Source organism: Ambystoma mexicanum, chromosome 9, assembly GCF_040938575.1.
Source record: "Ambystoma mexicanum isolate Mex_15411 chromosome 9, UKY_AmexF1_1, whole genome shotgun sequence".
Lineage (NCBI taxonomy): Eukaryota > Metazoa > Chordata > Amphibia > Caudata > Ambystomatidae > Ambystoma > Ambystoma mexicanum.
This window is the reverse complement of record NC_090931.1, coordinates 631951104-631976805: the sequence shown is the minus strand read 5'-3', so window position 1 is coordinate 631976805 and position 25702 is coordinate 631951104. Positions and strand designations below refer to the sequence as shown.

The window sequence follows — 25702 nt, the reverse complement described above, 5'->3', positions numbered from 1 at the left end:
TACTCTGTACTTGGCCTGACTCCCTACATACCCTCGCAAAATGTCATTTCTTTTTGCACTTCAAACAAGATATGTTCCTCGCAGGACAAAACACACTTGTGGACATATGACGGTTACTACCACATTTGTAACATTTAATCTCCTTGTTCATATTCATTTTCTTAAATCCTCTCACTGCTGCCACTTCTCCTTGCTTGTCACCCTTCATGGAAGACATATATTTGTGTGTCTGCTCCATGCTTCTGGCTGTCTCCACTGCCACTTCCAGAGAGACATCTTTAGTCACTTTAGTCAGCAGTCTTTCCTGTATCTTCATGTTATTAGTACAGCGCACTAATTGATCACGTATGGATGAATCTGTCAATGGGCAGAACTCGCAGGTATGGCTGAGAGACCTCAAAGCTGTAATGAAATTCTCTACTGGCTCGTGAGGATCTTGTATCCTTTGAAAAAATGTATGCCTCTCAAAGGTGACGTTTTTCTTTTCCTCAAAATCAATTTGCAATTTCCTTTCAGTCTGAGTTTGGCTTGTTTTTTCTCGTGTGGGAGGCTGCGCCCAATGGGATGCGTGATATTGCTTGTTACTGCGCCATATTCTCATAGGCGTTTGAGTGGCCCGCGCCCCCCCCCATATTCTTGTCCCTTCCTTCGCTCCCCCTCTCCTCACCTCGGATGCTTGCAGGCGACAGTATGCAGGGCGGGCGGTTCCTCGTTAGGTGCAGCCTTTTATGTCAGCTCTCTCTGGAGAGAGCTGCCTGCTGCGGCACTTCGCTTCACAGGGGAGGGCTCTTCCTCCCTCTGTCCTCCCTCTGTCTTTCAACCATCTCCCTCGTCACGCAAACCTCACTCCTTAGAATCATAACAAAGGAGAAGATGGTTCGCGTGACTGCACAATCTACATACAGAATAATTTCTACACTGGAGCAGGACCTCCCACTAAGAAGGCACACAGGATGCTCACAGCAGAGAATATGGAGACATGACCAGGATAATGGAGAAGAAACATAGGGGGCTAGATCCCTACAAGGGACAACCAGGTCCGGAGAGGGAGACGCACATGCATAACCAGAGGGGCTAAGCCATAAACCCAGAGCCTTGAAATTAGCTTAACGGCGCAAAGCCGCAGACAAAAACCAAAAGTAAGATATATTGGGAGGGGATACCCACAACCCTATGAATCAAGTGAGAAACTGGGAACAAGAAAACCAAGGGAGCCAGGAGGGTTCTATAAAGCAAGTAAGAAATCATACCAAGGGGAACCCAGAATTAAACAAAACTGGAATCTCGTGGGAAGAGACACACATAGTTGGTGACAGAGGAAAAAAACAGATCCAGGGAGATGGACATAAAAAACAAGAGTGGGCACGGGAGCCTCAAAAACCAGAATCTTGGAATCAGCCAAATGGCTCAAAGCCCACACAAAAACCAAGAGAGAGATACACTAAGAAGGGATACACATATCCCTACGTATCAAGTAAGCAACTGGAAACAAGGGAACCAAGGGAGCCAGGAGAGCCCTATAAAAAGGAATCATTCAAAGGGAAAACCAGAACCAACCAAGAGTGGAATCATGTGGTGAAGCACCCACGTAGTTGGTGGAGGACGATAAAAGAAATAGCTCTTCATCTACAACCATTTAAAGAATTGACGAGAGTTTACAATGTATATATATAGGAAAACCTTTTCTTTATTTGAAACTCTGATAAGATGTACAAGATACTGATTAAGTCAGAAAACCTGCAAATAAGTGTGGAACTGGAAACTAAGTAATTCCTAGAAATAATTGGAGACGGCAGAATAAAGAACATGGAGGGAAACCCATGTTGCTTGCTTTCCCTTTTAAGTTGTTTTCTCCAAGTGGTAGTGCCATTTTAGCAGTTAGGATTTGGAGAGAGGACAATATTTATTATTTTGACTAATTTTGAAGAGCACCCTTAGGTTAGTTTGTTAGGTAGGGAACTGAGGAAGCCTTTCCTTGTGAGGCTATGGAGGCGTGCCCGCTATGCAATAATCCCGATAGGTGGGGGGGGGGGTTGTAAGCGAGACTTCACAGAGAGAGTCTCCCCCCCCCCCCCCCCGAGGGACAAGAAATCCTGTTCTGCAGAGGAAAACCTTTCCTTTTTTTTGACACCACAGGGACACCGGGGACACTGGTTCAATGTGATTTTAACAAATTCAATTACAAAGCATGATTTAACTAAACTTTAATAACAGAAAAATATCAAATGTAATTTTTTTATTTGGGGTTCCTTCCCTAAAACCCCCCATTTGCCCATGTTTTTAAACGCACCCCAAGCCCCTCCCATCCCGTTTTAACTCCTTACCCCACATTTCTTTTTTTAAATGAAATTTTTTCCTTATTATTGTTTTGTTATTAAAGTAATTCTTTGTTCAAATTTCTCGATAACAAGGACACCATGAAACCAAACCACTGTGTGTTATTGTAATATACGGTTCAAGAGTCCCCTTGAAGAACAATCAATTGTAAACACCATGAAGAAGAATGATGAAAGAGTAATAATGATTACTCCCTGGTCTGGAATCAAAAGTATTTTGACGAAGAAGAATGAACCAAGAATGAAGAGTGTTCAACAAACAGGAAGGATGGGCTACGATATTCCGCTGGGGAGGACCCAACAGCCAGTAATAAAAAGGGAAGGACTTATTAGAGAGAGAGGAACGAATTTCGGGAGCTTCAAGCCAGTCAAGTCGTGACTGGACAAGGAGAGGATGAAATACTCTGTAGCGAGGAAGCCAGAAGGTGTTTTCAGCCAGAGTCATCGAGGAAGTCGGAGGCTGAGCAGCAGAAGGGAAGAAAACCCCAACGAGAAGCAGGCAAGAAGTGTGGCATGACCCTGGAGGGGTGGATTGATCAGTCCTATAACAACGCAGGGACCATTGAACCTGGATGTCACAGAGAAGAATACAAAGCAAACAGAACGAGAATCCTAGCTATCGTGACAACACACTACGTCCATCTCCTGGGAACAGGCCAAGTGATGCCAACTCTTGAAAAGCAAGGTAATGGGGATGACGGGAGCCCCGGGAGGGATCACAGCAATAAAGAATACCGTATGCCTACTCGTCACAGTTAGTGGCCCGAAGTAAAGGAGAGCGACAAACACTCCTGGACTCAGCCTACTCGTCGCAGTGAGTGGTCAGAAAAGACAAACTATTGTGAAACCCATCCCACTAGTCTCAGTGAGAGAAGAACTGGACAAGGGAATTACTATTGGGTCCAGAATAAGAATAGCAAGGAGGAAGACAGTGAATCAGAAAAGAGCGTGAATATATCAAATAATTGAAGAACTGTAACAGCGATAATAAGAACCACACAAAGAGGGAATCAGTCTTCCTAGTGAAAGCAGGAAGAGAAACACTTTAAGAGAGACTGAATAGAGATATTTTTCCAGGATTTCCAAAGCTAGCCAGGCTGAAGAGGAAAGGCCCGTCAAGGGAACAAGCAGGGGAAACCAGTACTGAGAAATGTCCCCTCCAAGAACTAATCCAATTACTTCACGAGATAGCCAAGCACTATCTCAGGATTGCATTCTAAAGCTGAAGAACCTTATGCAGGAGAAGGGAGTCATTCTCCTGGTCTTTTTTTTGTATTCTATTAGTGGTATTGACAGAGTAGATTAAAGTTGGACGGAGGCCATACTGTTTTCTTTTGGACTGCCTAACAGACAACAAGCACCTTAGTTAGTTTGGTGAGGTGTGGCAATCTAAGACTAAGTAAGGATAGCAAGGCATTTGTCCTTTATTATTTGAATAAAGAATCTTGAAATTACAAAAACGGTCTGTCTCCTCCTTCTGAACTATCACAAGTCAGTAAGGCGTTTTCTTTGATTTAAATAAACTTCATGTAGTAAAGTAGGTATTCTGGCCTGAGTCTGCCACACAAGGCAGTACATGGGAATGGCAGGTGTGTTGTTCATACAGGGAGTCAGCGTCATGGAGGGATCAGCACCCACCGAGCAAGGAGCCGGATGTTCTGGCCCAGAGGGGCGGAGGAGACCAATCACCTCTCTAGAACTGAGAGACTAACATAATGGGAAACCGCTGCCAGTCTCCTGCCGGAAACCAGCAGGAAATGAGAAGCTGCATCTGATGTGGAACCGAGTTGATGAGTCACATAAGCGGCTCCAAATCAAACTGACTGACTTTCCTTGGGAGCACCGCCCAGAAGACAAAGGTACGCTGTGGCTCCGGGAACTGGGCAGCGAAGCAAAAGCAAGGAGAATACTGAAAAACCCTAAGGTGATCCCCAAGAGACCCCAAGGCCGGATGAGAGCCAAGAAACGCAAGTCGGGGAGTGCCCAAAAGGACCCCAAGGTGGGGTGAAACCAGAGAAACCCCAATGCGCAGTGAGCCCAAAGGGACACCCAAGACGGGCTAAGGGCTGAGAGGCACCAGGGCGGGGAGAATACCAAGAAGCCTCAAGATGGGAAGAATACCAAAAACTCCAAGGCAGGGTGAGAACCAAGAAGCCTCAAGGTGGGGGGAGAACACCAAAAGACCCCAATGTGGGGAGAACACAGAGAAACCCCAAAGGCAGGTGACACCACAGAGATTCCAGGATGGGAAGTGCAATGAAAAAGCCCAGAGGTGGGGATAAGAGTGAGTAGTGAGATGAGCAAGAGGTCCTTGAGTGGGAAAAGTGTCATCCGCCGCCGCTGAGACTGGCGGATACTTCAGCGGTATCGCTGGCAGTATGGGTTGAGAGACTGGTAGTCCTTTCTCTATTTTACGGCTCTAGCAGCCGTCCCAGTTCCCTCAGCGCGGAGCCCGCCGGGAGTATTTATTCCTCCTCCTCCCGGTGGATGCTGCGTTGCAACCGCTCTGGATAGTGTGCCCAACTTCCGGGTTTACGCTTGCTGCTGACACTCCGTCTGGATCGTAAGTGCTTTTGTTCTGTTACTAACTTCGTCCTCTGCACGAAGTTTTCCTTCTCTTTGTTACTTTGCCTCTTACCAGTTTCATTCCGGTTCCTTCGCCCGGGTCGCGTCTCCCTCCTTCGAGACCCAGTGCCTTTGCTCTTTCTGCTTTCTCCTCTCCGTTTACCCTGGGCTCCTCTCCAATTGGATTCCCAGTCTACTTCCTATTATTCAGCTTTCTCTTCTCTTACCCGAGTCCTGTACTTCCTGTGTCCTGCCAGGCTGCATTGGATACCAGCCACGCCTTCTGGCTTCACGTTTGCTACGGATCCCTGCCGTTTTGAGTCTGCACCTCTTCCTGCTACATCCTTCATTTCTGTCTGCAACATCACTTCGGAAGTTCATACTTGGAGTCGGACAGAGTGCAGTTCGGCGCCTGACAAGGGTATTTTCTGCCGCTTGGCTTTTTCCCTTGTGTATAGGCTTGCTCCTGTGGAGGGAACCACAGGCGTGCTGTTCCATCAGCGTTCACTGTGGCTTCCCTCTGTGACAGGCAATAACCACCAAAAAAGGAGAAAGACTACCTCGCCAGGCGAAACCTGTCCACCGAAGGCTTCGACTCAAGCAGCTCAGGTGAGGAGAGTGTGGAAGCAAAGGGGGAAGTGGAAGAAAAAGGGTCAAACAAAGGACAAAAAGTGGAAAATGACAACCCCAGAGGGGGAAACAAGAAATGGAAACAAACCCGAGTTGGGAAGGAAAGAGATTGAAAAGTCAATCGGTATGTTTTTTGGGCCTGGGCATCTAGGCAAGGAGCCTATGGAAAAGAAACAACAGGATGGGGGTCAGAAACCAGCTACCATCCTTTTATTCAGGCAAACGCCCAAAGTATGTCTTTGTTGGATATGTGTTTTCCTTTGTAGTGCTAGGGAGCGAACTCAGGTTAGAATACAATTCTGGACCGAGGACTGCATTTATGTAAGACATACTGACGAGCACCCTTTTATGTTTTTTTCTTTGCAGAGTAGGGCACAGAGTCTTAGACTTGGCGACAGCTTTGGCACCGTTTTTCTTAAAGAATAAATACATATTTAGATAACATGCCTCCTGTTAGGACAGTTTTTCTGAAGTCCAAGGACTTAGTAAAACCATTCAACTGAGACAGTACAAGACTCCACCTTTTAGGAATGTACTTTAAAAGCTTGTAAGCGAAAATCTCGTAGACGAACGGGGCGCATTGTAAAAGGTTGCATTACAAAAAAATTGAAGACATTCACATTCTGTTATATTTATAAATTAACATGCTGCAGAAGTATAAACATTTAAAAAGAGACACGTTTACCGTTCGCATCACGTAACAGTTAATGTTGGAGGAAGCTGTATTACACTGACAGCGCATAATCACGCGAGATCATGTTGAGGAAATACAGAGATGTCACGAACACAGAATTAAAGCAGGCGCATTAGTAGATTACTGATTGTGAGAGAAAACTAACGTTTGGAGACAGCGATCCGAAAGGAAGTGTTTTAACATATTGATTCAAGTAATAAACACCAGAATAACGGAGTACACTGTTTGAGAACAGAGGTAAATGTTTAATCCATTTGGGGTGTATTTTACAGATTAATAATATAAAAAAGAATGTGATTGAAAAAATTAATTTTGCTTTGTAGAGGAAAAAAATGTCATTGCAGGAGGCAAAATATATTATTTCAAACAAAGAAAATAAACAACTGTGCCATAAAGGGTACAGTTATGGCCAGGGACGAACAGAAAATGAAAAAGCTTGGTGGAAATGCACAAAGTACAAAAGCAAGGACTGTCGAGGAAGGGCAAGTACTGTGAATGATCTAGTGAAATTTGCAACTGGTCATAATCATGAACCGGATGCATGTAAAATACAAGCAAAGGAAAATATTCAAAAGGTGAAACAAAAATCACTAAATGAGGATGGACCAATGGGACAAGTGGCTAGATAAATCCTGGGAGAACTTCCCCCGCACCTTGCAGGCAATTTGCCAAGTTGGCATTCATTAAAGCACCAAGTCATTTATTAGAGGAATGTGATTAGTAAAGACCCAAAAATACCAAAAAGCATGGATGAGTTAATAGTACCAGAGGAAATTAGGTATACCAAACAAGGTTATACATTTTTACAATTTGATAGTGAATCAGCAGAGAATAGATTTTTAATGTAAGCATCTGATGAAAACCTAGATTGAATATTGAGGAGCAATTCTTGGATGATGGACGGGACGTTTAAAAGGTGCCGGAATTCATTTGCCCAACTATATAGAACATGGTAATGTTGATTCTGATTTCTTCCCTAGGGCATATATATTAATGAGTAACAAAACTGAGAAGTCATACAAGGAAGCATTTGGACAATTAAAAACATTAATGCAATATGAAGGAAGAGAATCAAAAATATGCATTCTAGACTATGAGTTAGCAGCAGCAATCAAAAGTGTATTAACAATTTTTCCTGAGTTTGAAACACAGGGTTGTTTTTTTCCATTTTAGCCAAAGTGTTTGGAGAAATATACAACGGTATGGGTTACAGAATAAATATGTGAGCGATTGTGAGTTTCAATTTCATGTCAAACAATTGTGTTCTTTGGCCTGTGTACCGAGAGACGAAGTAATTCAGGCATACAAGACAATAATATATCAAGACTATTACAAACGCAATGAAAAGGAAATGAGCAATTTTTTAAAATTACCTTGAAGATACCTGGATTGGAAGCCAAACACGATATGGTATAACACAGCCTAAAGTAAAGGTAGAATTCTGGAATTGCCATGAAGCAATACTTCATGGAAATGCAAAAAACAACAAGTTGGAGGGATGGCATCATGCTCTAAATGTAGCCATGGGAAAACATAAACCAACAATTTGGACATTTTTGCATGGAATTATTTTAGAGCGAGGAATGCAAGAAACCGCTATAATGCAAAAAATGAGTGGCAAACATGTACAAACTAAAACAAAAAAAAGTGTTCAGAATAAAGAAAAACTAAAAGAAATTGTTGAAAATATACATTATCTATAATTGATTATATTTCGAGCCTTGAATGCGATGTGCCGTTAATTGTGCTTTAAATTAGAAAGGAATGGGGTGAAACTTGAAATGAAACCAAATTTTAAAAAAATGCATTGGGAAAGGTAACATTTAAAAGGTTGATTGTTTACTATTTTTTAGATTTATCAATGAGTTGTTGTTGTGATATTTATGTTATCATATGGCGGAGTATTCTATTTTTATGTTTTAAATAAAAGTGTTCATTCAAATGTCTATGCACTTGTTTTTTTTTAAATTTATTTTCAATATAAAATAACATCAATGTATAAAATGACAATATATTTACAAAGTCTATTTACAAAGTCACATAAACATCAAAAACAGCAATAGCACAGAAACAAACCCCACAGAAACCCACAGTTCACATCTTATAATATACAAAGTCATATTCAATACAACGCCAAAAATGTCCCTCAAATCTTCACAAATAATCAATTCTTGCCTTGTTTCCTATATAAACGTTCTTCCATATCCGCCAAAATATGCATTTGATTCAGACAAACTTCTTTCTCTAATGTAACATTACATTTCCAATTTCTATGGTGATTTCCTTACCCACTGCAGCACCTCTAAATAACAATTTCTTTTGGCACTGAGTGAGATCATCCAAGATTGAATCATTCCCCAAAATGAATGTCCCAAAGTTAAAACCAATTGAGTCATTCAGGACCTTTTAAAAAATCTCACCAATTTCGCTCCAAAATCCCTGTACCTTTCCACAATCCTACATCATATGTTCCAACGTACCACCCTCATGAACACATGCCCAACATTCCGGATCATCCTTCAAACCTCTCTTCCATAATCTCTCCGGGGTCCAATAAACCCTGTTTAGGATCTTAATTTGTCTCGTTCTTTCAGTCAAACCCAAGGAACAAAGTTTGACATTCGCACACATCTTTGTCCAAGTCTCCACTGTAATGTCAGAGCCAATCAAACAGACTTGCAACATTCAAACTTGGGTGGTTGGCAGTCCTTCCAGGATAGCCAGCCTCCCAGTTTGAACTGGATTCCCACAGTGAGGCAGGAAGACAAAGGTCTGCAGAGTGGTGGACTCCTCCCTCGCTTCCTGCCTTCAGACACTCTGGAGCCTGGGTGGGCTTGACCGAGGTCTCCCGCCAAAGGTAACACTGACAAAAAGGAATTTCCCACCCTGCAGGTCAGGGGAAGGAACAAGAAAGAACAATGAACACTACAATGGTGCAAAAAGGAACACAGGGCTATTTTGGTAAAATGAGCACCTAGCTGTGCCTTTACGGGGGCTGTGAAAACAGCCTTCGGTAAAGGTGCACCGAATTAGTAAAAAGGTTCACTGCCACCAGTCATTAAAGGCAAGCTTGCCCCTGTAACAAATGTTACAGTTAAAAGGAGAAAGGGGATACATTGCATCTCCCCAGCACTCCACATAAAGTGGGGTGTGCTGGTTTCACTTAACAAAATGTAAAATGGATCCAAAGATCCTTGCTTCCCTTGGGAACTGTAGTTCTCACAAGGTTAGCCAGAGAAAGTTAAAGGGGATCCCCAAGGGCAACCCTACAACAATAAAAAAGTATATACCAAAAGTTGTCAAAGAGGATAAAATTAAAAAGACAGTATGGAGAGTCTTAAAAATGACACCCATAAAAAGAGTAAACGATTCTGTGAGTGTGGAAAAAGGTTCCCAATCACTGTGGTATAGGGAAAAAGAATCCACCAGTAGAGCAAAAAAGTTCTGGGGTTGACATAGGTCAGGAAGATTTATCATTGCTATGAAAATCTTACCTAACCCCGCCATGTTCATGCAAGTGTTTGTCTCCTGTGTCTTTTGTATATGTTTGGGGATTGTCTCAAGATTCGATTCAGAGTCCACACAGAAGTCGTTGCATGCAGCGTACGCTCAACACAGACTCCAGCTACCTGCATGGACGCTTGAACGAGGTCTGCAACCCACAGTGCCCCTACAGGGCAAGTGATGGAAGATTGTGGGGTCACTCTAATAGACTCCATTTGGCCTCTAGGGTATGGCTATTTTAACTATGCTGGCAGAGATTCCGTTCCCACCTGTTCTCTCTTTGTACCCAGTTTTGAGACAAGAGGGCCGAACGAGCTCTGGGGGATCCTCTATGAACCACCTCCAGCGGTGGCATCACAAAGTGAGTGGCTCCTCCCGGTCCCCAGACGTCCCCAGTCCTTATTTATTTTGGAGCCAATAAATAGGTGACCCCAGGCCTCATTACGAGGTGGGCGGAATGAGATTAACGGCGCCGGTAATGGTGCTGGCGCCGTTAATCCCATTCTACCCTATTATGAGGTTCCCTCGTGGGACCCGCTATGGACGTCTGGTTTTACCAGACGTCCATAGCGGGTCCTGCGAGGCGACCAGGGAGCTAACAACGGGCCCGTTATTAACAGGCCCATTGTTAGCTCCCTCCCCATTCCCATTGAGCCCTATTGGGGCTCAAATGGGAATGGGGAAGGACCGGGTCTGGGTTCCCTGAAGGAGGAAATACCAGGCCCTCCAAAGTCGGAATGGCCCGGTATTTCCCCATTCAGGGAACCCAGAACCAGACACTATTTTGGAGGCAGCCATGCCGTTATTAAGGGCATGGCTGCCTCCAAAGTTGTAATGAGGTCCCTTGTCTTAAAATAAATATCAAGAGAACAAGATATTGAAAGGCTACAGATGGCACTCTATGTCGAAAAAGTGCGCGATGATGCTTTGAAGTGATTGAGTGGAAATCTTTTAATAGAATATAATTTGAGAATGTAAGGAAACACCTTCTTAGAGTCCTGCCTCTTATGTGAAGCATCTTCATTCGTCAGAAACAACCTATCATTTGAGCCCAGTGCACAGTTTAAGCTATGGAAGGTCCTTTCACTATGGCCGAAGAGGACTGGAATTAAGTTGGAAGATATAGCTTCTCACTGATGTTATAAACACCGTACCTTTGAGAAAAATGAAGGAGAGTTGCGAGAAACACCACTTCTCTTGAAGACCTTAGAAGTGGGTGTAAAGAGGAATACTTGAAATTCACGTACTCTTTAATCTATGGAGACAGTACACCACAACACTCTCTTGCAAGAGACACTTTCAATTGACTGGATGCCACATGCTCTGGCAATTCGTGAACCAAAAGCACAGTTAAAGCACATATTGAATTGGGCCTGTGCAGTGCAAAATGGATTAGGGAAGGGGAAGGGAAATTAGCAGCCCATCAAAATGACACTTAAATGCATATAATTGGACTGTTGAACTTGGTCAGAAGAGGCAAAAGATATAACTGTGTCCTGCACCACAACTCTGGTGTGGTTAATGCCTGTATTGCTAATTGCAGCGCAGGTATTAACCAAACTGAATTTGTGGTGCAGGTTGTTACCGCACTGCTAATAGCAGCACAGGCTCAGTGCCATGTTGGTCTGGGAAGGACTGCTGGAGCGGCACTGAGGAGGTGGGAAAAGGCTTGGGAGGGGCATGGCGTGAGCAGAGAAGTGGCGTGGAGGGTGCTGGCAATAGGACATCAAGGGTAGAGAGTGGGGAAAAAAGGACAGGAGGTGGACAATGAAAAGGTAGGTAGAGGATGCCACACGATATAAGGGGTGATGGTGGAGGAGCTGGGTGAAGGGGGGCCCATCCTCCCCCTTCAAGGATAAGAAATGCTGCTAGGCTACAGTAGCCCATTGGAAACATGGTGCTTAAAGTGAGTGTGGTGTAAAGATCTGTGAGGTACAAGCCAGCAGCAGGAAGATCAGAGCACTAAAGACACAGACCCGATATAACACATCAGTGGGGTACATAAGAGGGGCAATATCTTTTGAGAGAAAACAGCATCAATCAGAATATTTCAAGGGTCTTCCAGCAGTCCTGAAATTATGAATTCTCTAGAAAGCCACAGATGGCCCTAGTCTACCTCTTCATTCACTAAGCTGCAATGTGTAGAGATTGAGGTGAGAGGTTCATTATCAAATCTCCCTGTTGCAAGAGTAGGTCCTCCTCTGCTAAGTTACAAAGAGAGGCGATGCTGCCCAAATAAAAGAAAAATCTTGAGAATATGCAAACCACACCCACATACAAACACACTGCTTGTTTGTCAAATGTAAACCATGTGACTTTAATTCAGGCGCTTGCTCCTCACAAAATACAGTATTTGCCCCTGGAAGGTATGCGTCCTTACCTGTGGTGGTGCTGACCATTCCTCCTACTGCTTGCCCACTTTCCATTAATTCCTGAACCGAGTCCAGAGTCCTCTGCCGATGCTCTTCAATGTTTTTCACCTGATGGAAAGGATTATAAGCCTCTGATAAGTCTCATAGATACAGAATATTCATAAACCCTCTAATCCCAGCTCCTCCATCCGACACAGGCACATACATGTACACTAGCACTTGAATCTTCAACTACCTGAAATATGCTTTTTACTCAGCATGCCACCAAAGTCCTTAATCATGGCATGCATGCACCTGACTTTGCAAAAGCTCTAACAGTATTCAAAGGGATCAGCAAATCTCTGACTACTCACACATGGATTTTCTCTGAACTGTTTCACCAATGGAAAAATAAAAACGTGAATCCGGTGTTCTTTGACACAGCAAAATGAAAAGAAATGGCAGGCTTCTGAATAACTACATCTCATGCTACTATGAGAGGGTAAAGAAGAAATTATAAGTTACTCACCGTAGTGACTAACGTACTCTTACTCCATAGTCCCCTTTCGTCCATACTGTATGGGCGTCCCTTCCAAGGGACGGCAGACTGAACATTTTTCACCAGAAAAAACTTTCCCCTTAAAATTTAGAGGCGCGCAGGGGTGCGGGCCAGGGAGCATGCGCTGCCCTGACTCCGCCGCCACATCTCAGTCCCCATTTACGCGTCGACAATAGATTTAACATTGCCTAATGACACCAGTAATATTAGGGTGGAGGTTGGTGGGACGTATGGAGGAAAGGGGACTATGGACTAAGAGTACGTTAGTCACTATGGTGAGTAATTTACAATTACTCTTACGTCCTATCCCCTTTTCTCCATACTGTATGGCCGATTACAACTGATTGTAGCCCCAGGGTAGAGAGGAGACCCTCCTTAAGCAAATAGGTTCCTGAGAACCGCCTGTCCGAAAGCCGCATCAGATCTAGAGCCGGCATCCAAACAGTAATGCTTGAAGAAAGACGAGGGAGAGGCCCAAGTGGCCGCCATGCTTATGACTTGCCAAGGGACATGGCGCTGGAATGTGATGGCCGTTGCCTTGGCCCTGACTGCGTGGGCATGCATGTTGGCCGGAAGCGGCTTGTGCTGGCCCTCCTACCCTTCCTTGATGACCGAGACTATCCAGTGGGATATGGAAGCCTTATGGGCCTGAGAGCCTGGTCTTGAGCCTCCGAAAGTGACAAACAGCGCGTCCGATTTGTGGAACCCTTGGTCCTGTCCAAGTACAATTTCAGAGAACGCCTGACATCCAGACAGTGCAGCACTCTCTGTGTTTTGTCCTTGGGATCGGGAAAAAACATAGGAAGTACTATTTCCTCGTTCAAGTGGAAAGCAGACGGGACCCTGGCCAGAAACACCGGGTGTGTCAGCAGGACTACTTTGTCCTTGTGAAAGGTAGTACATGGTTCCGAGGTGACCAGCGCCTGGATCTCGCTGACTCTACGAGCCGAGGTGAGGCCGACTAGTAAGGCCGTCTTGATGGTGACCAGCCTGATGTCCACAGATGCAAAAGGCTTGTACAGTTTGTGCGCCAGAGCGCCCAAGACTATGTTAAGGTCCCACACAGGGTGCGGTCTCTAGTCGGACAGGTAGAGCCTTGCGAGTCCGGTCAGGTGTTTCTTGAAGATAGGATTGGAGGAGGAGAAGATGCCTTCCTTCGAGTTCCTGTAAGCCCCAATGGCTGTGAGGTATGTGCGGCAGGTGTCTACCTGTATGCCTGAGTGGGCGTGGTGTGCTGAAAATGAGAGCACGTCGTCCAAGGTGCACGCCAGGGGGTCGATTCCCTTGGAGTCTGCCAAGTGGCAGAATCTGGTCCATTTGCTTTTGTACTGGGCGCCGATAGCCTGCTCCTGGCGCCCTATATGATCACCAGATTGGCCTGCGATAGGCAGAGGCGCCTCAGCGTTACCTGCTGAGGTACCAAGCTGTGAGGGCTAGTTTCCCTGGCACAGGGTGGATGACTCTGCCCCCCTGCTGTGCCAGAAAATGTGCTGGGCCTATCGGGAGGTGAATTGGGGGCACCTCCGAGAGACTGAGCAGCTCCGAAAACCATGGCCTGGCTGGCCACCATGGAGCTATTAGAATGATGAGGAGTTGGCGAGACTCCTTGATTTTGCAGATTACCCAGTGAATCAGGGGCATGGGTGGAAAGGCTTAGGCCTTCATGCCGATCCACTGGAGGTTAAATGTGTCACCCAGAGAGCTGGGGCCCTGACCTCACCAAGATGCGAACTGGGGACACTTCTTGTTGTGCCAGATGGCAATGAGATCTACCTGGGGGTGACCCCACCTGTTGAAGATTTCCTGAATAACGAGCTCATTTAGCTGCCACTCGAAATTGTTTGCTCCCAGCCTGCTGAGCCTGTCCGCTTCCAGGTTGGATTCCCCCGGGAGGTGGACTGCCGTGAGGTTCATGTCCTTTTCCAGGGCCCACTCCCACATGTTGATCGCCAGTCTGCATAGAGGTGGGGATCTGATGCCTCCCTGCTTGTTGACGTAGTACATGCTGTACGAGTTGTCCGCCAGGATCAGGACGACCTTGCCCCTGAGAAGTGGTAGGAATGCCTTAAGCGCCAGGCAGAGGGCGTTCAGCTCTAGCCAACTGATGTGGTATTCCTGTTCCAGACGAGTCCAGGTGTTAAGCAGAATTGCATGCAGTACCCTCTGGGACCACCACACACAATTAGGACTACAGGTGTAAGCCAAACCAACCTTTGGTATAAGTCTGTACCACACAGTTTTTGGTAGCGAGCTGAGCAGCCAGGCTCATCTTAAGAGTGAACGTGAGCAGTACAAGTCATTACACAGAGGACTTTTAAGAACAGTGGTTCAAGAAGACACTTATACTTAAGGTTTCTTGGTAAAACACTTATTCATTTATTACACAATCATTTAGAAAACATGTCACTAGAAGGAGGCAACTCAATATTATATATCAATACACTTTAATACAAAACTCAACATACAAACGGCAGTTCAGTTACTTAGAAGCGAGCAAAAAGGCATACAATAAGTAGAATAGATAACAAACTTGTTAGACAGTGCAAATAGTTTCAGTTCACCAGAAGAGTTCAATTCAATAGGCCTAGGCCAAAGTCAATGGGCTAGTGTTTGGGATAGGAAAGAGCAGTTCTGGTATCAAACGGTAAAGTCTTTGCAAAAGTTCGCAGAAGTAGTTTAGGCGAAAAAGAATCATTTGTTGGGTCACAGGCTGATTAGGCCTGCAAGTTGGGAAAGTTTCACAAACTTTCACCAAGAGAGTGGGGTTCTCTCAATCGGGTTGTGACAGTACCTTAGTAAGAAAAAACAATTGCAGCCAAAGTCGTTGGTTCCCGGCAGTTCCTGCAGATCTCACGGTTCCTGAGCCTCAGTCGTGGGGACAAGAGGGAGGACGTCAGGGGACTCCTGCACTGGACGGGATTGTCGGATAACGCAAACAAAATTGAGTCACTTCAGTTCCAGTAGCTGTAGATTCAAGCACACAAGCTAGTGCCCCTCTCCCGGGTTAATCTTAACCAGCCTTAAGAATGGTATCCAGGTGGCTTACGAGTTGATTGGCCCCACCAACTCAAAGGGAGAGGTCGTCCTTGAAGGTGCTTCTATGTTGAGATGAACTTGGCAATTCGGACCTGCAACAGGGCTTCACCGGGCAAAGCAACGGTTCAGGAGTTGCAGCAGCCGTCCTCTTCCAGCTCTTCTTCGGTTCTTTCGTTCCAGTGGTCGACACTGCTTTCCAGTCCAAGAGACTTGTCTTTTAAACAGTTCTCTCCCTTTCATTCCAGCCCAGCTGTCACTCACCCAGCAGGGTGGCGGTCTTGGCCAGACAGCCAGCCAGCCAATCATGCCAGAGTGCATTTGGGTCTCCTAGGAAACTAAGCGCAGGGGACACCTCCCTCACTTCCTGCCTACCCCAGACACTCAGACGCCAGAGGCGGTCTTCAGTCCTGAAGCCCACCAAAGGCATACGAACAAGGGGACCAGACCTGGTTTGGCGCGCAGAGACAAACACTAGAAGGACCTTTCCAAAAAGAAACGGCGAAAAAAGAAGACCAGGACCTGTTTAAACAAAGGGGCTTAAGGCGCCATCTTGAAAAACATGGCTCCCGTGATCTTTAGCTACGGGTGTTCGCGGTCGGGAAAAATCATGGTAGTTTGTTGGAAAACCACTGCCACCAGCCTTTTCAATAGGAAAGGGTAGCATTTGACTGCTACATGAGTATTTAGACACAGGGGATACTATGTAACCCCTCCCACACTCTATTGTAAGATGGGGTGTGCTGGGTCTAGGAATTTGGCAAGACTAGTAAAGTCAATTTCCCTTTACATTCTCTGGGAAACAGTATTTTATCCCAGAGAAGGTATTTCAACCTTTGGGAAGTCTAAAAGACATCCCTGTGTCACTGCACTGAGGGTGCTGTGTAACACACATGAAAAGATTATGCCTATGGAGTTATCTGAAACTCTATAATCAAAGAACACAAGTGTAAAACACACATCAAAATACATAAAAGAGTGGGGGAAAAAGGCTCACACTCTCCACGTAAAAATATCAAGTCCTCAAAATCCAGCAAAGTTGCTGGGGGTCTCTAAGGTGAAGGGAATTAGCACATTTATGAGAATTCTCCCTAACACCAGGTGCCTTGGACAGAGAGATCGTCCAGGGTGGCTCCCCAGCCCTCGAGAGAAGAATCTGTGGCGACTGTGGCCTGTGGAGTGGGCGTTCGAAAGGGCTTGCCCATCTGTGGGTTGCAGTCTCTGGACCACCAGGTAAGGTCCGGGTGGAGATATGGAGGAACGTTCATCATCTCGGATTGAGAGCCCCGCTCCCGGTTCCATGAGGCCGCGAAGTGCAGCTGAATCCTCGTCATCCTTAGTCTTGTGTGCGGGACGGCTAATAGGAGCGCTGCCATTAGAACCAGGAGAGAGTGGTACCACCATGCTGATGTCAACTCTCTGCTGAGGAAGTGGATGGTGGCCCTCTTGATAGCCGAGATTTTGTCCTCCGAAGGAAATACCTTCTGGGAGCACGTGTCACAGATGAGGCCCAAAAATGTCAGAGTCTGTGTGGGTTGCAGCTTCGACTTCTTGAGATTGAGCGAAAAGCCCAGATCGTGCAGAGGGTTCATAAGGGCATGGGAAGAGTGGTGAACCGCTTCCGGAGATGAAGCCCCGACGAGACAGTCGTCCAGGTATGGGTAGATGTGGAGGCCCTGTGCTCTGAGTAGGGCCGCCACTGCATTCATGAGCCTGGTGAAGACCCTGGGGGCCGAGTTGCGGCCAAACGGAAGGACCTTGTACTGAAAATGGTAGCCCATGATCCTGAACCGAAGGAAAGAACGATGGGCTGCCAAATCGGGACATGTAGGTACGCGTCCTTCAGGTCCAGGGAGCACCTCCAGTCTCCCCTGTCCAATGTCTCCGCTATAAAATATGGCATAACCATCTTGGATTTTTGCAGGGGTAAGGAGAGGTTTAGGGTGGAAAGGTCTAGCACAACTCTCAGGCCCACCTGGTGGTTCTTCGGAATGGTGAAAATCGCTGGGAGGCTGGGACTTCCCCCACTCGCTGGCTCTCTACGAGCAACCGGATCTCTGCCAAAAGAGTTGCTGTCCCAACCTGTGGGAGGGGAGGGGAGGAGGGAGGAGAGGCTGGGATAGAGAGGCAGTAACCTGTGGATACTATGGAGAGGATCCAGGGGTTAGCGAAATTCTGGTGCCAGAAATGTGCACGGAGAGCAAGCCTGCCCCCCACCGGAGACAAGTGGACCCGAAGCGGCGGGTCATGCATTCTTTCCCTCGGAGGCTGTCGCGCAGGAGGGAGACTGGAAAATGCCCTTAGTCCCCCCCGAATCCCCTTTTCCTTGCTTGCGCCGGCTCTGAGACGGAGAGCGGTCCGGCTGCCTGGATCTACGTTGGATCATTACGATTTGTGAATATCGCAGATGAGATTGTGTTGAAAGCTGTAGTGAACCCGGCGGAGGGAGGCTAACATTCGAGAAGGGCCTGAGCCCGGAAGAGGGGGATCCAGGGGTGAAAGGTATCACCCAACGTGCAAGCAAAAAGGAACTGTTTGTTTATTATTTTTAAGACATCAGGTCCTCGGAGGCAAGAGACTTTTCATAGAAAAAAAGACAACCCTCAAAGGCCCTGATAGCTGAGAGCAGAACTGTTTGCTTGTGCTAGGAAAGCTGCAGTCAGGAGATGAGTCTTTAGATGAAGCACCGGTTTCCTGGAGGTGAGTATGCAGGAGAACGCCTGGTTTCAAAGATAAGTAAAATGGTCCAATCGACGGTGAGCGTCACGTTGCACGCAAGTGCAGAGTAACGTGAAGCACCGGCCTTAAGTATGGAGCAGCTTATATAGCTGAGCTTCTGAAGCCACACCCACCAGCTTCAGCCTGCCTGCCACACCCGATGAGTCAACACATGAAGACCAGGCCTAGGGAGCCACACCCGATCAGTCAGCACATGAGGATGTTCTCTGGAATAAAGGCTTTCAGCTCCTGGAAAGTTCTTGTAAAATAAAAGCACTCCTGCACTGAAATAAAGTAAAAGCACTCCTGCACTGAAATAAAGTGTTCCTGCTCACATCTCTATATGAGCCTGGCGCCAAAGGCGCCAGGACTGAGTCCGGCCAGGGCCCCTTTGTTTATGGGTCCCAAAGGGACAGAAGTGAGTCAAGTGACCCATTACCCCCATCACTAGATGGTGTGGTTTTTGTGTTCTGGGGCATGTGGCCATGACAAGGACCCATGAGCTTTGAGAGTACAACATTAAGATCCCAACATGGAGGCGGGTTGGAAATGGGGGGTAAAGTCTCTTTACTCCTTCCATGAAAGCCTTAACAACAGGAACTTTCCACCAGGACACTTTGTTTTGTGAAGTGGTGTATGCGGACAGAGCCACTAGGTGAACCTTGAAGGAATTAAATACTAGGCCATAGTCTAGTAAGTGGAGCATTCAGTGAAGAATGTGTAAAAGAGTACATTCAATAGGGTTCACATCCTTTGATTGGCACCATATTACAAATATTTTCCATTTGTTGAAGTATCAGTGCCTAGTGTTAGGTTTGCGTGCCTCCGTGAGGATTTCCATAACCTTTGAGGTTATTTTAAATGTTAAAACTCTATGACTTCAGGAGCCAAGCTGTCAATGTTGTCGGGGCACGGAGCTTGATTGGTTCGCACATAGCCAGTTTGAGAAGATGCGGAAAAACAAGGTTGTCTTGCGCATATAGAATCAACCAGGATTAGAGTTGTTTGTTCCTGGTGCATCTTGTGCACTATTCTGCTCAGGAGCGGTGTCGGTGGAAAAGCGTAAGCAAATTTCTCTGACCAGCTCATCCACAGGGCACTCCCCTTGAATTTGAGTAGGGGAAACCTAGATGCGAAGTCTGGGCATTGTGTGTTTAGACTTGTGGCGAACATGTCTAAAGGAGGATAACACTAGAGGGAGAAAACATCATCTAGAATACCTCTGTTGAGTTGCCACTCGTAGTCCCCGGGTATAGGATCTATGCTTAGAGAGTCTGCTATGGAATTGAGTTCCCCTGGAATGTGTTGAGACACTAGGAACATGTTCCGCTTGAGTGCCCACTTCCAAATTTTCTGGGATAGCCTGGACAACACTTGGAGAGTGTTTGCCTCCCTGCTTGTTTATGTAGAACATGGCAGTGGTGCTGCTTTGAGGACTTGCACAGTTTGGCCTGTTAGATGAAACTGGAAAGCTTGCAAGGCTTGGAGTACCGCTAGTAGTTCTAGAAGGTTGATGTGGTTTCGGGTTATCTGTGTACACAGGCCATGCACTGTGTGGTGAAGGTAATGGGCTCCCCATCCAGAGAGTGTGGCGTCTGTTGTAATTATCGCTTGTATTGGAGGATTGTGAAAGGGTTATCACTTTTAACAGAATTTCCTTTGCCCACCAGCGAAGTGCTTGTACTAGGGTTTGCAAAGCAACCACTAGATCGTCCCACTGACCACTTGCCTGGGACCACTGTTTTGCTAACCACTTCTGCATGAAGCCATCATCCCGAGCAGGCACATTGCTGTGCGTATGGTTATTTAGCGACTGGCAGGATAATGAGGTATTTTCAGCAATATGTTCTGAAGCCTTTCGTTTGAGGGGAAGTCTAGCCCCTCCTTTGTCTTTATGATAGCTCCTAGGAACTGCTTGGTTTGGCTAGGAACGAGGCTTGATTTTTTCTTGTTGATTGAAAACCCCAATTGGAAAAGAAGGTTGATTGATCTTTAGGCATTTTGCTTGCAAATTTGTGGAATTCCCCTGTTATCAGCCAGTCGTCCAGATAAGGGTACACTGGGATTGATGGTCTGCGTAAGTGCGCCGCCACTACCACCAATACCTTGGTGATTACCCTTGGAGCTGAGGCTATTCCGAAGGAGAGCACCTTGAATTGGTAGTGTTGATTTGCTATCTTGAAGCGCAGAAATTTTCTGTGGGCTGGGAACACTGAAACATGAAAGTATACATCTTTCATGTCCAATGTTACCATGTAGTCCCCTTGTTTTAGCAGTGGTATTACTTCTTGTACCGTTGTCATGCAAAACCTTTGTGGCTTGACATATGTGTTTGCAGAGCGCAGGTAAGGTCTTTCCTTTGGCACAAGGAAGTACACTGAATAGAAACCCTTGTTTACCTGGTTTGCTGGGAGGATCTCTCTCGCGTCCTTTTCCAGCAGTGCTTTGACCTCTTCCAGCAGAATGCGCTGTTCCTCCTGCATTGTCGGTCTTTGTCTTGGCGGATGGTTGGGTGGCCTCTGTATGAGTTATGCAATAGCCTCTGTTGGGAAGGAACCAGGGTCCTCCCGAACCCCCAAACATTTTAGAGTTGGGCAAGACCTCTTTAAGTCACTATAATGGACTAGGGGGTAGGAGGGGCTCTGGGAAGGCTCTTTCATGCAAATATAATCACATACACACACATGGGCAAGCACTGAAGAAGGCAGTTATTGTCTAAATATGAGGCACAATGAACTATTAGCTGGATAGATGTGTAATGTCAGATCCTAGGCATTGTAAAATCTTAAGTGCTATAGAGGAGTCGAGGTCCTTCCCAGAAGGAATGTGGCCTGTGGGATTCTGAAATTGACCACAGGTGCTCATGCTGTGTTCGCCACTATGGCTAGCACTGGCAGCACGAAATGACTCACCAACTGTCTACTGTCGGTCAAGGGTCCATGCAGGTTAAAAATAGTTATTACATGTTCTGTGCGACAAAATGCAGAATGGGATAAAATTAAGTGTGGAGGAAACTACATGATCCAGATAACGTTAGCAGGAGGAGTGAAATAAGGATAGAATGAATGGAAAACGTTTGTACACATAAAAATGTTTAGTTTTTCCTTGAGCTAGGCCTCAAGGTTTGTAAAAGTCTGCAGAGCTACATGGTGTTTTTGAATAAGCTAACACAATGTAGACCAGCATGCCCTACAACACTGCTGACAAACAAGAAAGAAGGCTTTGGAGCATACCTATTATAGAAAAAGGATGGTTTGGGATGAAGCTATGATCCATATCCAGTGACACCACTACAGCAAGTCAGGCCTATATAAACCCCTTCCTGAAACCACTTTGGCAGGAAGAGGGACAGGTTAAGACCGTTCAGGCAGCAGAGTCCTTTGCTACCATCCTCATTTTGTAAGATTAAACTTGTTATCCTTACAAGACCGCCTTTTTACCTTATTTCCCTAGAGGGGTGCATTGATTCAGGTGTGAGCGTAATTAGGGACACCCTTATACCTCCCGCTATGGTGGAAAGTACCCACTTGTTTGACGTGATCCCCTCCGATTTGAAGGGTAAAATGACAAATGCGACCTCCTACTGGAGAAGTATTGGAAGGGACTTGGAGCGGGTGGTCATTGCTTTGGGGGCGTGGAGCCTCTAGTGGAGGAGGGTGGCCAGTCATATTTTCGAATGCAATATTTTCGAAAGTCAAAATGTCGAAAATATTAATTTGAAAATAACAATGTCGAAATACCAAAAATTTGAATATTTTTCGATTTTTTTCCCGAGTAATTTCACTTCCATGTATGTATGTATGTATGTATGTATGTATGTATGTATATATGTTTTATTAAGCATTTGTGAACATTGATAGTATTAACCATGGTTTATTAAGTATTTTTGAACATTAATAGTATTTACCATGTAATAGGTATTTTTAATATATATATATATATATATATATATATATATATATATATTTACTTTATATATGAAATGTTAATAAATAAATAATAAATTACAAACGTAGTAGTTTTAACGTTGAACATTTAGTATACTTTTTGTCCAATAGATGGCGCTATTGTATAAGAAATGAGATTGTTCATTTTGTTGATATATGTTATTGATGTCTACGTAAGGCTGCGTAACTCTACGCATGCGTAGGCACCATTTTTAAAGTTCATTCTTGCAGCGTTTCCATCGCGTTCGGGTCTCCTTGTTTTCGTTTGTTTTTTTTTTTTTCATGGACTTTCACCCGATTTTATGGATGCAATGGGTTTTTTTTTGCTGGATTCGATGGACCTATTGGTTTTTCTGATTTATGGATTTTTTTTCAGGTTGGATTGTGGATTTTTTTTCCTGCGGTTTCTTGGATTTTCAACTTTTTTTCTTTGCTGGATTTCACTGTTATGGATCGCAGATGTGGATTTCTTTTGGATGTTATTTTTCCATGGATTGCCTTCTGGATTTTGGGTCCTTGGATTTTGCTGTTGGGTTTTTTTATGGTTACTGCTTGGATTTCTCATGGTGGATCGGTGATTCTTCAAAAAAGTGAGTATTCTTAACATTTTAAATGATACGCTATTGAATCTAGGTAGTACTCTTTGTCATCTTGGTTAAAATTAAGTACTATTTGCTCAAGTCGCTGCTCATAGTCTCTGTATTTTTTCTTTTTTAACTCTGTGTTTGCGAGTGAAATAGTTTGTGATACTCGAAATTCCTGATGCGATTGTTCATTGTGTAATTCTTTCAAAAAATGCCACAAATTGGGGTTATTTGTGTTAAAAGTTTTATTAATACGGCTGTGCCATCCTTCCAGTGAATTGTTTGTTCTAGGTCATAATGTATTTTATTTACAGATAGGAAAATGGTTATGTGTTGGTGGGCGAGAGGGGGGTGGGTGATTGCGGGCGTACCGGTAAGGGGGGTTTGGGGGGTTAACCCCCCCATAAAAACGGGACTATTACCAATACTTCACATTGGTAGGTTAGTACTGTTGCTCGACTTTTTTTTTCAACATTTTTGTTTTGACTAATTGTCTTTTTCTATTATATGTATACATTTTCGACATATTTGTTTTCGACATTTTTGTATTTCGACATTATGTTTTCGATATTATGACTATAAACCGTGGAGGAGGCTCTGCCTTTACTCCTAGACCTTCTGTGCCCCCTTTGAACATTTTGCTGGGAGGACTGCCCCTGCGAGGTACCCCAAGATGAAGTTTGTCCACCCTGACTATAGTTAGAGGACCGTTGGGAGTTTTATCCTAGAAAGCGGTGTGTATTAAACGCGCCTCTCTGCACAAAAGGTTTGTTAGTAAGCTGTCCCAGGGACTTGAGGGTGATGTACTCTTCTTTAGCACTTTTCGGTGCATCCGACTGCTTTCCCAAATAAGGCGCTTGGTTCGATCAGCATATTAAGCAGGGTGGCTTGAGTATCCAGCTTAAATCCGGATTGTCTTAGCCATGCACAGCGCTTAATGAGAGTACCCTCAGCTACTATACGGCCTGAACTATCTGCTGCGTCCAGATTATTCCTCAAGATGCAATTTGACCCTCTTACCCTCAGCCACTGTTTTTAAAAGCTGTATTTTAAGGGGCTCTGGGACAGAGTCGATTTGTTGTGAGATCTCGATGTTTTTTGTGGCAATTGTAAATTGCCAAAAGTGTGGTGTTATTAGCTATTCTTACTTGGTATGCATCTGAGGAAGCTACTTTCCTGCCCAGTGTATATATTTCCTTGCTCTCCTTGTCAGGAGGGGCTTCAGCAGAGGATAAAAGAGTGCCGCTCCCTTTCTTGTGGTAGTTACGACGAGAGTCATGCTTTAATAGACCCCTGATGTATAATGGATCGGAGGGGTCTGGGCTGAACATCTTTTCAATATGGGGGTTAACTGCCCTCGTAAGTTAGGGTGTAAGTAATTAAGGCTGAATGCGCCTCTGGATGGACAGCAGGAGTGGTATAAACTGTGCTGCAGACCTCTTATCCCCAAGTATGTCCTCTACAAAGACTGTCGACTTGTGCTTCTTGGGTATCGATCTTAAAATTTCGGCAGCCTTTATACTGCAGCTGCTTATCCACAGGGTAGTCAGCCGTTGGTTGGTCATGATGGTCCGGAGATTGTATGATGCATCGTTATCATAATACTGGTCTGTGTCATCTAGGTCCCTTTGGTCTGCTATTGAACCAGGGTCTTGAGAGCCTGAAGTGTTAATGTAGTATAGGTTTTCAGGCATGTTCTGTGAAGTACTTGGTTGGCAGTGTCTAGTCGTGGTCTTTTGGTGGCAGGCTGCATTTTACCCGCTTTCCCTTATGAGGGCCCTTGGAGGTTGGACAGTTGATCAGGGTGTTGATCAAAAAAGTCAACTAAGCATGACATTCTCTGCATTACTTTGCCGAATTATTCAGGGGTCCATTGGGTGGAGCTTGGAAAACCTGTGGGAACAGGGGTAGAGATACTTTCTGGTGCAGGGGGTTGCTTGTGCTGTATTGCCCCAGAAAGGGTGTCACTAGAGACAGAGGGTTCTTTAGCCTTTGAAATAGGGTATTTAGGGAATAGGGGTGTCGACGATTCTGTGTTTTCAACGTTTTGGACATTGAGAAGAGTGTCTGGGACATGTTTTTTAATGAGTTCCCTGTGAGGAGCTCATGGTGACAACAAGTAAGACAGACACAAGTGATCACGGTTCAAGGGTGTTTATTGAACAATTAATCCTGTATGCAGGTTGGAAAAACGCCTATTCTAAATCTAAGATGGGAGCAAGCATCGATCATCAAATGAAAAATAAGGCAGTCCTAGTGGCGTTGTGTCAAAATAAGAAGGGCCTTTACTAAGAAACCTACTGCCAAACCTCACAACTAATACAAAAAAGGGCGTGGGATATTTCTCAAGAAAAGAAAGAAGTGTTCTCAAAATAATATGTCAGGATGCGGTAGCCCGTTCCGCCCCTTCCCCATGTTTTTGACCACGGGGTAAGATGGGAGCTTGGAGCACAGCCAGTACAGTCTCAGGCCTCTCCAGCACAAGATGACCGTTCCAATGGCAGCTTGCAGGACCGTCAATGGCGAAGTCTTGTCTCACATGAAAGTCTCTTGCCTTCAAGGGCCTGGCGTGTTCAGCTAATAAAACAAAAGTTCCTTTAACAAATGAAAGTTTATTTGCAAATATGGGCGCTGACCCTTCTTTAATTCACATTCACTTTACTCGCAAGTGTTACAGTATTCACTTCCCTTGCGTTCTCTCGATGCAGGTATCACTTCCCTTCCTTTCTCTCAATGCAGGATTCACGTCCCTCGCTTTCTCCTAGTTTGCAGATCAAAGTC

At 45.2% G+C, this 25702-nt stretch overlaps 1 protein-coding gene across 2 annotated transcripts in view; it reads right to left on the bottom strand.

The window, feature by feature from the left end:
• Positions 1–25702, bottom strand: part of BLTP2 (bridge-like lipid transfer protein family member 2) — a 1026973-nt gene that overhangs the window by 286407 nt on the left and 714864 nt on the right. For both annotated transcript variants that reach the window (XM_069615333.1, XM_069615334.1), the window contains one exon: positions 12110–12209. In XM_069615333.1, the coding sequence (XP_069471434.1) occupies positions 12110–12209 (100 nt within the window). The remainder of the gene's footprint in view (positions 1–12109; positions 12210–25702) is intronic.